Source organism: Ciconia boyciana, chromosome 23 (genome assembly GCF_034638445.1).
Source record: "Ciconia boyciana chromosome 23, ASM3463844v1, whole genome shotgun sequence".
Lineage (NCBI taxonomy): Eukaryota > Metazoa > Chordata > Aves > Ciconiiformes > Ciconiidae > Ciconia > Ciconia boyciana.
In genome coordinates this window covers 2495461-2509220 of record NC_132956.1, presented here as the reverse complement: position 1 = coordinate 2509220, position 13760 = coordinate 2495461, and the positions used below count along the sequence as shown (strand labels likewise).

At 42.4% G+C, this 13760-nt stretch overlaps 1 protein-coding gene across 7 annotated transcripts; it reads left to right on the top strand.

Annotated features, from left to right (window-relative positions):
* Positions 1-61: 61 nt before the first annotated feature.
* Positions 62-11756, top strand: DYRK3 (dual specificity tyrosine phosphorylation regulated kinase 3). 7 transcript variants are annotated; one of them, XM_072845062.1, is made up of 3 exons: positions 62-248; positions 1041-1156; positions 5222-11754. In XM_072845062.1, exons 1-3 carry the CDS (start codon positions 209-211, stop codon positions 6791-6793), a joined length of 1728 nt encoding a protein of 575 aa, XP_072701163.1. In that variant the 5' UTR covers positions 62-208; the 3' UTR covers positions 6794-11754. The 7 variants fall into 7 exon arrangements, with proteins under 7 accessions (XP_072701163.1, XP_072701169.1, XP_072701164.1 ...); XM_072845068.1 differs by having other exon boundaries at positions 169-248; positions 1045-1156; positions 5222-11756; XM_072845063.1 differs by lacking the exon at positions 62-248 and adding an exon at positions 4211-4317 and having other exon boundaries at positions 1045-1156; positions 5222-11756.
* Positions 11757-13760: the final 2004 nt, after the last annotated feature.

Below are 13760 nucleotides of genomic sequence, written 5' to 3'. Positions count from 1 at the left end.
GCCTCCCCCGCGCCGCCACTACGCAGGCGCCGCCCGGCGGCGGGCGGGCGGGCGGGGGGCCGTTCCCGTGGCAACGGCCGGGCCAGTGGCGGGCGGCCGCAGCCCGAGCGCAGCCTCGCCGCCCGCCGCGGCAGCGCTGGACGGCGGAGCGCGGGCAGGCGGCGGCGCGGGGCCCGGCGGGGGATGGGGGCCGCCCCCCCCCGCCACGATGCTGCTGGGCAGGAAGCCGGAGGCGCCCCTCGGCGCAGGTGAGGCGGCGGCCGCGGGGCCGGGCCGGGCGGGAGAGGGCTGGGGCGGCCGCCGGGCCCTCCGCGGTGCGCTCCGGCGGCAGCTGCGGGGGTCCCGCGGGGGTCCCGCGGGGAGCGGGGCCGCGGCCGCGGGGAGGGCCCGCGGGCGAGCGCGGGGCGCAGGGCCGGGGCTGGCCGGGAGCCCGCCGGGGAGCCCGCCTCGCCCCGCTCCCCCCTTGGTTCCTGCCGCTCGCAAAACTGCCGAGCCCCGCTGCGGAGTGAGTCGCGTTAAACGTTGCAATTTTAAGTTCTTTAACAGTATTTGCCGGTTACGGGGCAAACCGACACCACCTTTTTTTTCCCCCTTGCAGCAAATCTGCTAACTGTAATTCCCACATATCATTTTTAAAGGATAACCTACTTTAAGGGATAGTCCTACCAAGTGTTTAAGTGTACGCTCGTTTTCTGTTGTCGTTCTCAGTGAGGCTAGTTCGGGATTATCCTGCTTAAGGGAAAAAGGGGAGTGTGTTGGTTAATGTTTCTTAAGGATATATTTGCCGTGCAAAAGTTCATTAAAGAAAGAGAAGCTCAAAATTAAAAGTGTCACGAATTACGATTTCCCAAGAGCTTTGCACTCTGTTGTGGTATTAAAATATAGTCATAGTTAAATTCTACAGATCATTTAATAAATGAATGAGAACTGATGATCTTACGGACTAAAACGGGCTAAGTGAGATACATCTCGGCGTTTGTCTCTGTCTGTATCAACACGAATTGTTGTGACTAACTGGTTTGTATATGGGACATTTCCAGCCAGGTTTGGAGATGGATTATATGACTCCTATATGAGGATAGATCAGATTAGGTACCAAGAGTCTACAAATGAAGAACACAGCCCCTCAGGACTTCCTTCCCTTGGAAGATCTAATGTGAGTATTTTAAAGTTGTCTGGGTCTTCACCGAGTTGTGTTGTGTGGCAGTGAAAACTGTCGAGGAGTTAGATACCTCACTATACAGAATAAATTAAAGAAGTGGGATGTTGTAGCTTTGTAGTAGCTTATTAACGTTATTGCTTTTACTAAGGATGAAAATGATGTATTGTGTTCAATGTAGAACTTGCTAGGCAGCCTCAAATCCTATCTGACTATCCTCAGCTCATGTTTTAATCAAGAAAGTTATTTTACAAACGGTTCGAGTGTTCTGCCGTGGCACCGTGTATGTTGGTAAGTATGTAAATCCACACATGCTTTGCTTTAACTCTTGCACTTTTCCATTTTAGTTTCCCTCATGAAAATTCCAAGAGATAAGCACTTACGAACAGCAGAAGGAGCAATGTGGGTTTGCATGGCTGCCAAACATCTTACAAAAGTATCTTTCTCCTCTGAAACCTTTGGCATTATCTGCCGCTACGTTTGCTAGCAAAATAGCTCTTTATGGACTGAAGGTGCTTCTTTATAAGTGCTGTGTTTCCTCAGCAGATGTGGAGTTATGAGATCTTTCTTTAACTTGATTCAACTGAGCAGTAATGGTCATGTTTAGCTGTACAGTGATCTGACCTTTATATGGTTTTTAAATGTGTTTTGGCTCTTGTTGAATTCTGGCGGAAGTGAAGGAGCTTGAGCTTAAAAAAACGCTCTCTAAAATGTGAAAATAGACATTTCACTGAGTAAGATGCATTTGAAAATCATCACCTTGTGGGAATTTATTGTAATGTAATGTAACAGATATTAGTAATTGATGTGGTCTGTGCCGTTCACTGAGCAAACTCAGTAGCATGGGTGTGTGTTCTCCCTTTTTGGCAATATTGAGGGAGAGCGGAAGAAATGTAGAGATTGGTCAAGTAGTAGAGTTTGAAGAGTGGTGGGTTGGTTTTTTTTGCAGGAGGGTGGGAACTCTGAAACTGCAGTGTTTAAGTTGTAGTGTAACTACGGTTGTTCATAACTGAACAGAAATCCGTAGGATGGAACTATCCAGTTAAATACAAATACAACTCTATGAATATTTTGTTTCCCTGGTGTGTCTTATTCTTCATCTGTATTTTGTCCATCAAGCCCGTTAACTTCTTAAGGCAAGATTAAGGATTATAAAATGCCTAGTTTTGCCATAATGACACATCAAAAAAATACAACCTTAGTGGTATCCTGTGAGCAGGAACTGAGATGAAGCATGCAAGGATGAAAATCATGATGCTCAGTTTTAATGGGAAAGTATCTGGAATGAAGTGATATTTGGTTTCCTTCTTGCAAGATTTTTGTATTACGATGTAATGTTACATGAGAATTGAAAACTTCTGATGTCTGCAGCTGTCCATTCTTTTCATCTTAGCTATAAGGGAACATAAGTATCTCTGCTTTGAGAATACATGGTTTTAATTCACTTTGTTTAATTCAGTATTCAGAGAATAACTGATGCACTTTTGCAAAACCAATTGTGTAGGAACTGGGTTAACTGTTTCCTTCTCAATTAAAACGAAGTTTTGGAAGTATGTGAAAATCTTCAACAGGGTGCCACTTGTGTTGTCAGTCTAATTTCTTGGCTGCTAACAGCACTTTATCAATAAAACAAAACCTGTGCAGCCTGCGATTTGTAAAAGAAAGCTGTTGAAAGAAAGCTGATGTTACCCTGAAGTCACCTGATTTTAAGTGCAGCTCTTCTGAGTTCAAGTTCAGATCGATCTATATTTGTGTCTAGCTGTCATGTGGCAAGTGATTTTGGTAGTCTTCTAAGAATGAAAATGTAACTCCTTACTACTGAATGGCTGTTGAGTCGGGTTCGAGATCTAAAGCTGTAGTTTCTTCATTAAGAAATAGTTCCAGGATAAATGGAATCATGAATTCCTTGTTTATGTAGGGATTCAAAGGTGCAGAATGTTTGCCACGAACAGCGTGAGCAGAGCCGCTGTTGCTCCTGAATAGGGAATATTGAGATGTACTGCAAGTTTTGGCATGTATTGCCTCGCTGTTTGCAAGACTTTCACACTTTTATCACGTTGCTACGATTCATGACATCCAGACTGTTAACACCGTTATTTGGAAATCGAATAGTCGAAAGCAATTTGTGCGATACAGTAGCGCGTTTTGAAGTCTCGGTGCTTCATTCATTCATCCAGCTAGAGAAGGCTGCTCCGCAGAGCCCTGCTAATGCAAACCGCCACGGCAATGTTCTGCATCGGGGGGTTGTCTGCAAAGGTGCAGTTGTGTCTCTTCTGAAGCCAGAGTGATAAAAAGCTGCTTCTGTTGTGCATACAATTGAAACCCATGTAGGAGGAATATCGAGTTTGGATCGCAAAGGTGAAAGTAAGACTTCTACTGTAGAAGGACAGGCTTGTTTTGTTTTGTTTTTCCTCCTCTCTCCTACCCCCCCACCCCCCGGAAAACTTCAGAAAACAAACAAGTGTGAACCTTGTTCTGTGCTTATGTTCACTGTTTCTTTGTAAACTTACTGTTTGAGTCTGCTGGACTAAATAGTCTTTCAGCCAGTTCTGAAAATATGTCATTCTTATCTCGGTTCAGCCAGACTCTGAGAAAAAGGCGTTTATTCTAAGTTACCAGGGTTGGGCTTTGTTTTTTTATTTAAGACTTTCTGGAAAGGCGTGTCTCTTACAGTACACTGTATTTTTGGGTCGATAGGACGCAGAGTAGTGGAACTTAGTAGGATATATCCGATGGCCCCTAGTCACCTTTGGTGAGAACTGACTTCTGCAGGAAATGCCCATTTTGGGGGGCTTGTGAGCAAGAGCTAACATTTCAAGGCAGCACCAACAAACAGACTCTTAAGAGACGTGTGTAGTTGTTTTTGGCGAGAACATTCACTTCCCTTATTTACTGCCTCTGCTGAGATGTTGGATTGTATGTAACTAAAAAGGAATTTGGTTTTATTGCTGTGGATCTGCAGGTTTATTTATATTTTTCGTTTGATTCCTGTGTAGTTATTTTGGTTTTCAGGGATTCGGTTTGGCATGTGTCTCAAATCTTTATTTTTAGATTAAAGGACAAAATGGAAAACAGATGTTGCTACTCTAGTCATGGCTTCTTCAGTGTTGCACAGGATAAGACACCACCCCTCTGCTGTCTATCAGCATGGAGCGTCAGTGAGTAGAAAAGGCAAATAACTGCTGTTCAAGTAAGGAACTGAACTCCAGGGAGTTGAGCATTTAATAATCTGTAAAAATGACAAGCTTGAAAAATTTCACAGTGCTTTTCTCACCTTCTATGCGTTCATTTTGGATGTAAGTATTTTAACATACGGCAGTTAGAGGCAGTGGTTACAGAGTACCGTCAACAAAGTTGGAATAAGAGAGATTCTTGATTATTCAAAGCTTCTGAGTCTGTCCTAAGATAGATGTGCAGCTATCATGATTTTAAAAGGACCTGTGGCTATGACGGTATTTTCCCCTTCAAAGAAAAAACATCAATTTAAAAAAAAAAAAAAGTCTGGTTTATCTTGTCTTGCTCTGTCATCCTTTTGCTCCTTGTTCAGCTTGGTTACACCAGCCTTGTGTCACTTGCTGTCGTTTCTTTGCCTCCTTTGGCATGCTCGTCTCTGCAATATTCCTAACACTTCTCTGCACACTCATGTTCTGTTGCATGTTTCAGACAGGTGCAAGTTGCATCTGTTGCTGGTTGTGTTTGCTGCACCCACGTTGAAAGCTAAACTTAGCTGTTCCCCCAGCTGTTTGCTGACTACGTGCATGCTAGTAGAGATAGGTATTGTGTCCTTGTTTGAGCGTTTGACTGTCTAGGGTTTACCCTTTATGGACTTAAAAATACATTACATTTGTGCAAGTGCTTGTTTCAGTAAGCTGCATTCTCTTTGTGTACCCTTCTATAGCTATGCTTGTAACTTGAGTTAGTTTAGGTCCAGCATTTTCTATTTGCTCCTAATAGAAATGCAAAACCTGTTGATGTTCCTGTTCTTGTTTTACGTGGTGTTGATTTTATTCTTAGTCTGTGCTTTAAAAGAAAAAGCTTATTTTTTTGTTTTTCCATCTGTAGGTTTCTAGCAACAAACTCGTGATGAAGGATCACACTCTGACTGGAAGTCAAGTCAAAGTGGAGCAATTATTTGAGGACTCTGGCAACAGAAGGAGTAGCACTCTTCAGTCTGCAGGAGTTACTGGTTCAGAAAGATCTCTTCCTTCCCTGACAAAAGATAAAAGTATAGAGAGCATAAGCACTTCTAAAGGTGGTGGCAGTTCCTCAAAAGCACATAAAGCCATTTCCCAAGCTCCAGAGCAAGCTGTCAAACAGTACAAACATCAGTTGTCTGCTTATGAGCAGCAAGAGATATTTAATTTTTCTGAAATTTACTTTGTGGGTCCAGCTGCAAAAAAGAGACAAGGAGTAATTGGTGGTCCCAACAATGGAGGCTACGATGACGACCAAGGCAGCTACATTCACGTGCCCCATGACCATCTGGCTTACCGGTATGAAGTACTCAAAATCATCGGCAAGGGCAGTTTTGGACAAGTTGCTAAAGTCTACGATCACAAACTCCACCAACACTTAGCCTTAAAGATGGTTCGCAATGAAAAGAGATTCCATCGCCAAGCAGCAGAAGAAATCCGGATTCTGGAGCATTTGAAGAAGCAGGATAAAACGGGCAGTATGAATGTTATTCACATGCTGGAAAGCTTCACCTTTCGGAACCACATCTGTATGACCTTTGAACTCTTGAGTATGAACCTCTATGAGCTGATTAAAAGAAATAAGTTTCAGGGCTTCAGTATCCAACTAGTACGCAAGTTTGCTCACTCTATATTGCAGTGTTTGGATGCTCTTTATAGAAACAAGATCATACACTGTGACTTGAAGCCAGAAAATATCCTCCTAAAACAGCAAGGGAGGAGTGGAATCAAGGTCATAGATTTTGGGTCCAGCTGTTTTGAGCACCAAAGAGTCTACACATATATTCAGTCTCGATTTTATCGGGCGCCAGAGGTAATTCTGGGAAGTCGCTATGGGATGCCCATAGACATGTGGAGTTTTGGCTGTATTCTGGTGGAGCTATTGACTGGATACCCTCTTTTTCCTGGAGAGGATGAGGGAGACCAGCTGGCTTGTATGATGGAACTTCTCGGAATGCCACCTCAGAAGCTTTTGGATCAATCCAAGCGAGCCAAGAACTTCATCAACTCTAAGGGTCATCCTCGCTACTGCACTGTGACTACGCATGCAGACGGAAGAGTGACCCTTAATGGGAGTCGATCGCGCCGGGGTAAAATACGAGGCGCTCCAGGGAACAAAGACTGGGTGACGGCGCTGAAAGGCTGCGACGATCCCTTGTTTATAGAGTTCTTAAAAGAATGTCTCAGCTGGGATCCTTCCGCACGCATGACTCCGAGTCAAGCTTTAAGGCACCCTTGGATTTGCAAACGAACTCCCAAACCACCCAGCACTGATAAAACCTCCAATAAACGGATTTCTAGCTATACAAGTTCTTTCACAGGAATAGGTTCTAAGTTGCCTCCTGTAGTTGGAGTAGCGAGCAAGCTGAGGGCTAATTTAACATCCGACTCCAATGGCAGTATACCTCTATGTACTGTGCTACCCAAACTGGTCAGCTAATCCAGAATTATGTATTTCCAGAATACATACCTTGTATTTTAATTGTGTGTTAATAATGTGTAAGGAAGTTAAATGCAGAGGTTTTTAATGGATTTACTTTTTATTAGAGGCTAAATCTCAAATATAAAAAGTTCAGTCAAAATGTAGACATTTAAAGGGCTAACTTTTATCCAATTGTTTCACTCACGATGTGGTGCGTATTACATTGCTGGGTAGGTCAGCTCCGTGGTCGAGTAAAAGGACAGTTTGACAGACGTGCTATTTAATAATGCTGTTTTAGAAATCAAACTCTTTCTTATCAGGACGGTTTAACGGATTCTTTTGCTTAAGACAGCAAGGGAAATTGATTTAAAATATGTATTTTCAGTTAATCCCCAACTGAACTCTTTTTATTCTGGGGAGAGTTTTTACATCTATTGTCAAAAGCACAAATATGTTGTAATACATTAGGAACTTACTTGCAAATTGCTAACTTATGTTTGAATAATTTGATTTCTCTGTGCTGCTTTTCCCTTATCTATCCTGACTGAGATTTTAAAAAATACCATGGGATGTAGACACCAAAGGAATTTGGTGTTGAAATTTTATCATCGGAATATTTTTTTTCCAAAGGAGCGTAGAAATGCCATGAAACACAGGATATACCTAAGTAAAACTACTAACTTCTCTACACTTGCTATTTCCCTTAAAAGTCTTTGGAAAGCTGGTAGGGGAATCCAAGATCAGGACTGGTCCATCACAAGTGTGGGCCAGTTTGTTCAGGGCTAGTGAATCAATTCGATGTCTCTTTGGAGCTCAGATTTCAACAGTTCTGCCAGGTGTGTGTGTGTTTGTTTTCCTGTGCTGTTCCCAAAACAAAAATGTTGAGCTTAAAGAGCTGTTTTATATACACGTTTGAGATTCTGGTCACTTGAAAAATTTCTTTTGTTTGTGTAGATTGAATTCCATGGAATTACATGGAGCTCTTTTAATAAAAAGCAAACATGCCACCCCTATCAGACAAGTAAAAGGTTTTAGGGCCCAGGACTGTAACTAGAAAATGGGCGCAGGGAGAGCACGCCTAATAATTGGAAGCGTGCTCTGAAATCTAAGCATAATCTGTGAAATATCAGGAAAGATTGATAAGGTGCAAGAACTGGTGGATCGAAATCAAAATACGTTATGGGAAGAATTGCTTTATTTCTAATCGCATTCCTTCAGGTCTTTGAGAGAGAGATGCCTACGTTTTCTCATTCCTGAAATATATGAGCTTGTATTTCCTCTTCCTTTATCTTCCAAGAACATGAAAAGGTGGCGTGACCTGGGATGACAACAGCACAACTTGTTCGGGTTGTTACTTCTTGCAGCCGCGTGGCCCAAGTCCATTTACAAAAACATCTGATCTCTTGCCAGGTGCCTGAACACAATTTTAAATACAATTTAGAGCTTTTATGAACAGAAGGTTTTAAATTTAATGAGTTTCTCTGTAGCAGGTTTTTAATGTTAAAACAAGGAGACTCTCAGTATACAAACAAAGCAATTATCAGGGTGATTTTTAAGATAAGGTGACTGCGCGTTCAAGACAAGACACTCCCTCTGAGAAGATGGGGCTGCATTTTCTCCTCTGCTCTGTTTAATTACAGCACTGGTGAAATGCTGGGTGGAGGCCTGTATAAAAAGTCAAAAAGACAGAGCCAAAGCTCCAAACGTTCCAGGACTGTTGTTTAAACCGAGCTTCTCGTGTACGTAGCTTTTCTGAGTTCTTTTTGTTTTACAAGTGTAAATTCAGTAAGCTCAGTAGTAATAGTCTCAGTAATAATGAAAATAACAGTCTAGCCTTTATCCATGCAGCTACAAGTAGCACCAGCGTGGATGGTATGTTCATGGTTCACATCATAATAATGCATGACTGGTATTTTTTATTTGGCTCAGCTGAGTGAAGTTTTATTTGAGTGGAGAATCAGGGAAGTGGATTTTTGGGGGAAGTGGCAGAAGACACCATTGATTTTAGTAGAATCTCTAATAGATGTGGCACGTTTTCAGAAGCCAGAAACATTATTCTTCCTCCGCCGCCCTTTACTCTATGCATTTTTTTACAAAATATACCTGGTGAGTGAGGAGAAAGGAACCTTTCAGGAGCAATAGCTTGTTAGGAAAGATGCGTAGAAAAGCACTTTATATAGACTGTAAAGTGCCGGTAGTGTCTGGAGCCTGGCAGAAGACAGTAGAGTGTTGGTGTGCTAGGAGCTGTACAAACAAGTCTTCTCTTGGGAACACAGAGCAGTAGCTTGGTTCTAAACCATTTTCATCTATAAAATGCCAAATGTAGAATAATCATTCTCCTGTGACTGCGGGGAACTGGTTACTATGAGGTAACTTCTAATGTAACAGCCTCTGGTGTACACACAGTAACCTCACTTGAGGCTGGTGCTGTAAAACTGCAGATAAAGTCATTAGCTGGCAAGAACATTGCTTTTTATCTAGAAAATGCGTTCAGCATGACCTGACTGCACAAGGGGCCTGTTATGTGTATGTTTAAGACTGGATCTTACTTGGGACCTCATTTTAAAATCAAGTGCATAGTTGACTGTCTTGCTAATTTGGGTCTCTTGGCTATATAGCCGTAGTAGGTGAGAAGGAAAAGGAAGCAGCCTCAGCACATTTTTACTAGATTGAAAAGGACTTCTTCATAACCCAGGGAATACAGCTGAGAATATTTTGGTCTTGTTTCCAATTACTAAGCCCCATTTTCTTTATAAAATGTTTGCTTTCGGTGCACAATAGTGTGACACAGTATTCCCAAACTGGGAGAGCCCTCCAAGTGAGCTAATAAATCTTCTATCTGGGAGGGAGCTGAGGAATCGTCCCTGCAAGCACTTCACTTGTTGAGTTCCCTGTGAATTAGCGTAGGAGCTGCCCACAGCCACGCGTGGAGGGTTGGACCACGGGCTGTGTCGTTGGATGGTGTCATTTATAAAGGGTGGTCATGGTCGCAGTGGCTGTCTTCACTGAGATACAGTCGAATCTCAAATTCACACTTTGTTCTTTGGGAAGCTAAACACTAGTAAGGTCTGAAATTGCCAGAAGGCCATCATTTTCATAGTTGTGATACTGGTTAGAATGTTAAAAGTAGTCTAAAACTAAACTTGTCTAGATAGGTTAACAGAACGGCTTTTCTTCTTGTGGTAACTCTTTGCTTTGCAAGTTTGTGAATCTGCCAGCACTAGTGAGATTCCACTGGAACTTCAGTCATGTTCTTCCAGGAAGGCAGCACAAACACTACTCTGTATTGTAAATAACATGCTCTGTTTATTGTCTGCATTTTTACCTGTTTGGTTTAGCAATATTTTATATAAACGAATGACAAGGCACGAGCATCACATCTGACATACACATTGCTTTTACACTGGGGTCCAAATATTATCTGCCTGTCCAAGTTGCAGGGAGAAACTTGTTTTTATTTGAACTCGGCGGGAGAGTGAAGTATTACTCTTCCCTGCGGAACATGGTACCACAGACAGACACCCACCCAGGCTGCGTTTAGTTCTTTACAGGTTTGATCTTACTAATGCCAGCTGCTGAACGTGAAGCTTGTTCCACAACAGTGACCTGATTATAGAGTTCTTCTGCGTACAACAGATACTCTTCACTGGAGTTTTTTATCCTTCCCATCCAGCTTGAATAGGAACTCTAGTTGTCCGGTAACCTAAGAATTCAGAGCAGACTAACTGGAAAGCTTTAAGGTGACTTTTGTGGAAGAGTGAGTGTGTTGCTCAGTCTGAAATTGTTTACAATCGGTGTGACCTGTTGGGACTTTTATGCAGTTGAAAACTTTTTAAGCAGCAATTTATCAGTAGAGGTTCTTTGCAATGGTCATCCTCTTTCAAACTACCTCTGAAATAAACGTAGGGTCCTTTTTAAAGGGATATTCACTGCAGACTACAGCTCTTCTTTTTTTTTGCCTTGTTTAATCCTAATAGCTGTTTTGGCTGTGAAACATCCACATGATGATCTCAGCAATGTCTTCCTAATCCTAGCCCTACAAGCAAAAGGCTGATTCTGCACCCAGAGATCTCTGCTGAAATGATTGATACAAATCCCTTGCCTGCCAAAGTTTAGTACCGTTGTGGAAGTGGAGAGCCAAAATAATATGGAAAGATCTGCGGTACCTCTCTGCAGTACCCAGCTGAGATTCAAAACAAACTGCGCTGGCAGGCTTCTCCTTAATGAACAAACCTGCAGCTTTTGCATGTGTTGAGCACTCGGGGCTGTGGGTACCTGGCAGTTTTGAAAACTGGACATCGTGGTTTTATATTTAGTGTTTGTCACAGATACCACTTGATGGTGGGGGTTTTGGAGGGGTTTTTTGTTTGGTTTTGGTTTAATTTGATAAGGGTTTGGGGAGATGTATACACTTCAGACTTCCCCTAAAAGAGCCCTTGTGTGTTCTGAAACTCCACCGGTATCTTACAGGTTTTTTAACTCCCACTGTAACATGTAAAATCTTTGGGTCATCAGAGCAGTCTTGGATAGGTGAACGTTGTCCCTGTACTCGGAGGGTGCAGTGACTTTAATCCAAATACGGTTCTTGCAGATGGGCTGACTAGGTCAGTAACTGCTGCTGAACGAATAACCCATGTTCCCTATACACAGTACTGTGCCTTATTATTTTACCAGCCTACATCTGTCTCGGTGCAATCAAATTATTATTCAGGGTTTCTTACACGTTGCAGATGTTCATACGAAACGTCAATGTCTAAAGGTTAGCCTTTTTCTTATAAATATTGTGATGAGGTGTAATATGGTGGAGAATGTAGAAAACATATAAGGTGCATGTGAATATAACTCCATGAAGGAACACTTTGGAAATAAGTCAGTCTCAAACTATGTATCTAAATGTAATGAACAGATATTTCCTAAAGTTGTATTTCGGTTCATTTTTAAAAGAAAATAAATACATAATTTTCTTTAGCAATAGACTGTGCAAATTCCTAAAAGAAGTACTTGATTTAAAAAAAAAAAAAAATTAATTATTTCCAGATGGTGTAACTTACCTTGTACTGCCAGCCACTACCTTCTGTGGAATTTAACTAGAGATCAGTAGAAAATTTTCAGACTCTCTGTGAATAGATGATTTCAGTGTGTCTATGCTAAACGTGATGAATGCTCTGATCTGACAAATGGTCTTCTCGTTAGCGGTGCTGTAATTAGAACACGTCGACGTTTTGCCATGACATTCTTCAGTTGTCACTTTCTTATTCAGCCCACTAGAGATCTTTTTAAAGCCCAGAATCCTGCTTATCCCTAGGCTGAAAGGAGAAATCCAGTAATAGCCACTTAAGGAAGATTTGCTTTTATTAGAAACCTGTAAATGGGTAACCTACTGTACACAAGTGGATATTGGAATAGTTTGAAGATGAAATCATGCTGCAATAAAAAGGTCTCTAGCTATGACCTATAGGATGAAACGATGCACATTACACGCGGAAAGTTTGCAGACAACACTGAGTGAATTTTTTCCTTGTTTTGATATGGGTGAATGGCAAATGTTTGATTAAAAAAAGTTTACAACCTGAAACCGGTAACAAAATATGTATGTGCAGACATTTAAGTGTTCTTTGAATGTCTTTGTTTATAGTATATGTATATACGTACGTGTAGCTATGTAGCCTGCAGGCACAGTGCCTGCTCAGTCTGCCACGGTTACTGGTTTTCATGGGACAGTCTCTGTATGAGGATTTTGTATGACTGAGTGGCATTTTCTCAGGCACAGCACCTCATTTTAAAAAAATAGCCTTATCTCGCCGTGCTGTAATGCTTGTTGATGTAATATGATAAGGTTTTGCATCACAAACGCTGCTGTTCGGAGCTGCACGGTGTGCTGTAACGCGAGGCGCTGTTTAATGCCCGCTAAGGAACTGGGGGATCCAATACTAAAGCTGTATTCACGTAATTCTGCCTGTCTAAATCATGCTGAGGGATGTCAGTGTAAGCTCTGCGTCCCTGCGCGGAGTCGGATTGTGGGGCAGAAGCCTGGAGTCTGGCCCGTTGCTGCTCATGTGGTATATTCCATCCATTATTAATCATTGCCGTTCATTCATTAACGTGGTTTCTTCTTGAAGGAAAAATGAATCAGGAGATTCTTGAATCATTTTGACAGGCAGAAGAAGAGATTTACTTACATTTAGCAATATTCCTTTTGGTTTGCTGGGTTTAACTTTTCAACCTTTGCGTAGTAAGAGGGCGATGCCATTCCACATAGCAGATTCATGTAGCACAAAGTGCTTTAAAAAAGCAGCTGCATCGGTCTAGCAAGTGAGTTGCTGCTTAGCACAAATTTGTCCAGTTTAATTTCTGCCTACTGACATTTTAAAGAAACAGGTTGAGGGCTTTTTTTTTAGCTGCCTATCTAATTTATACTTGTAAGCCAAGACTTTTCAATGGTGGCTAGCTGTTTTGGGGCTTCAGGTTTTGGGTCTTCTGCTTGATACGTTTTAAAGGGACCTGATTTTTCTGAAAATAAGAGCCAGGAACTTCCTGGGGCCATTCCCAAGGGCCTCAAAATGACCAGACTGAAAGCTTTGGACATATCTTCTCGTAACAGTAATGGTATAAATGACTAATGATGCCTGGACTCGCCATGTGCAGGATGTTGCCATGCTCTCCCTTCCAGAGGAGTGCCGCACTTGAACCTGCTGTGCACGCAGGGTTACAAGACAGCACTGAACACACCAGCGGCTGTTAAGCTAAATCTGCCAGGAGTCCTTGTGCTCACTGGGCTGGAAGGAAGGGGAAGGGTGTTTGTAAACTTTCCCTGGGAGAGGCGAGGCTGCTGTGCGTCCAGTGCCAAGGAGCCTGTTCAAGCTACTGGGGCTGGTCCGGGCTGCACCTCCTGCTTGCACTGCCGACCAGGAGCTGCCTGGCAGGCTCTTTAGGTAGCCCTCGAGTAAATTGTCTGCTGGAACGGGTGGTATCAATGAAACATCAG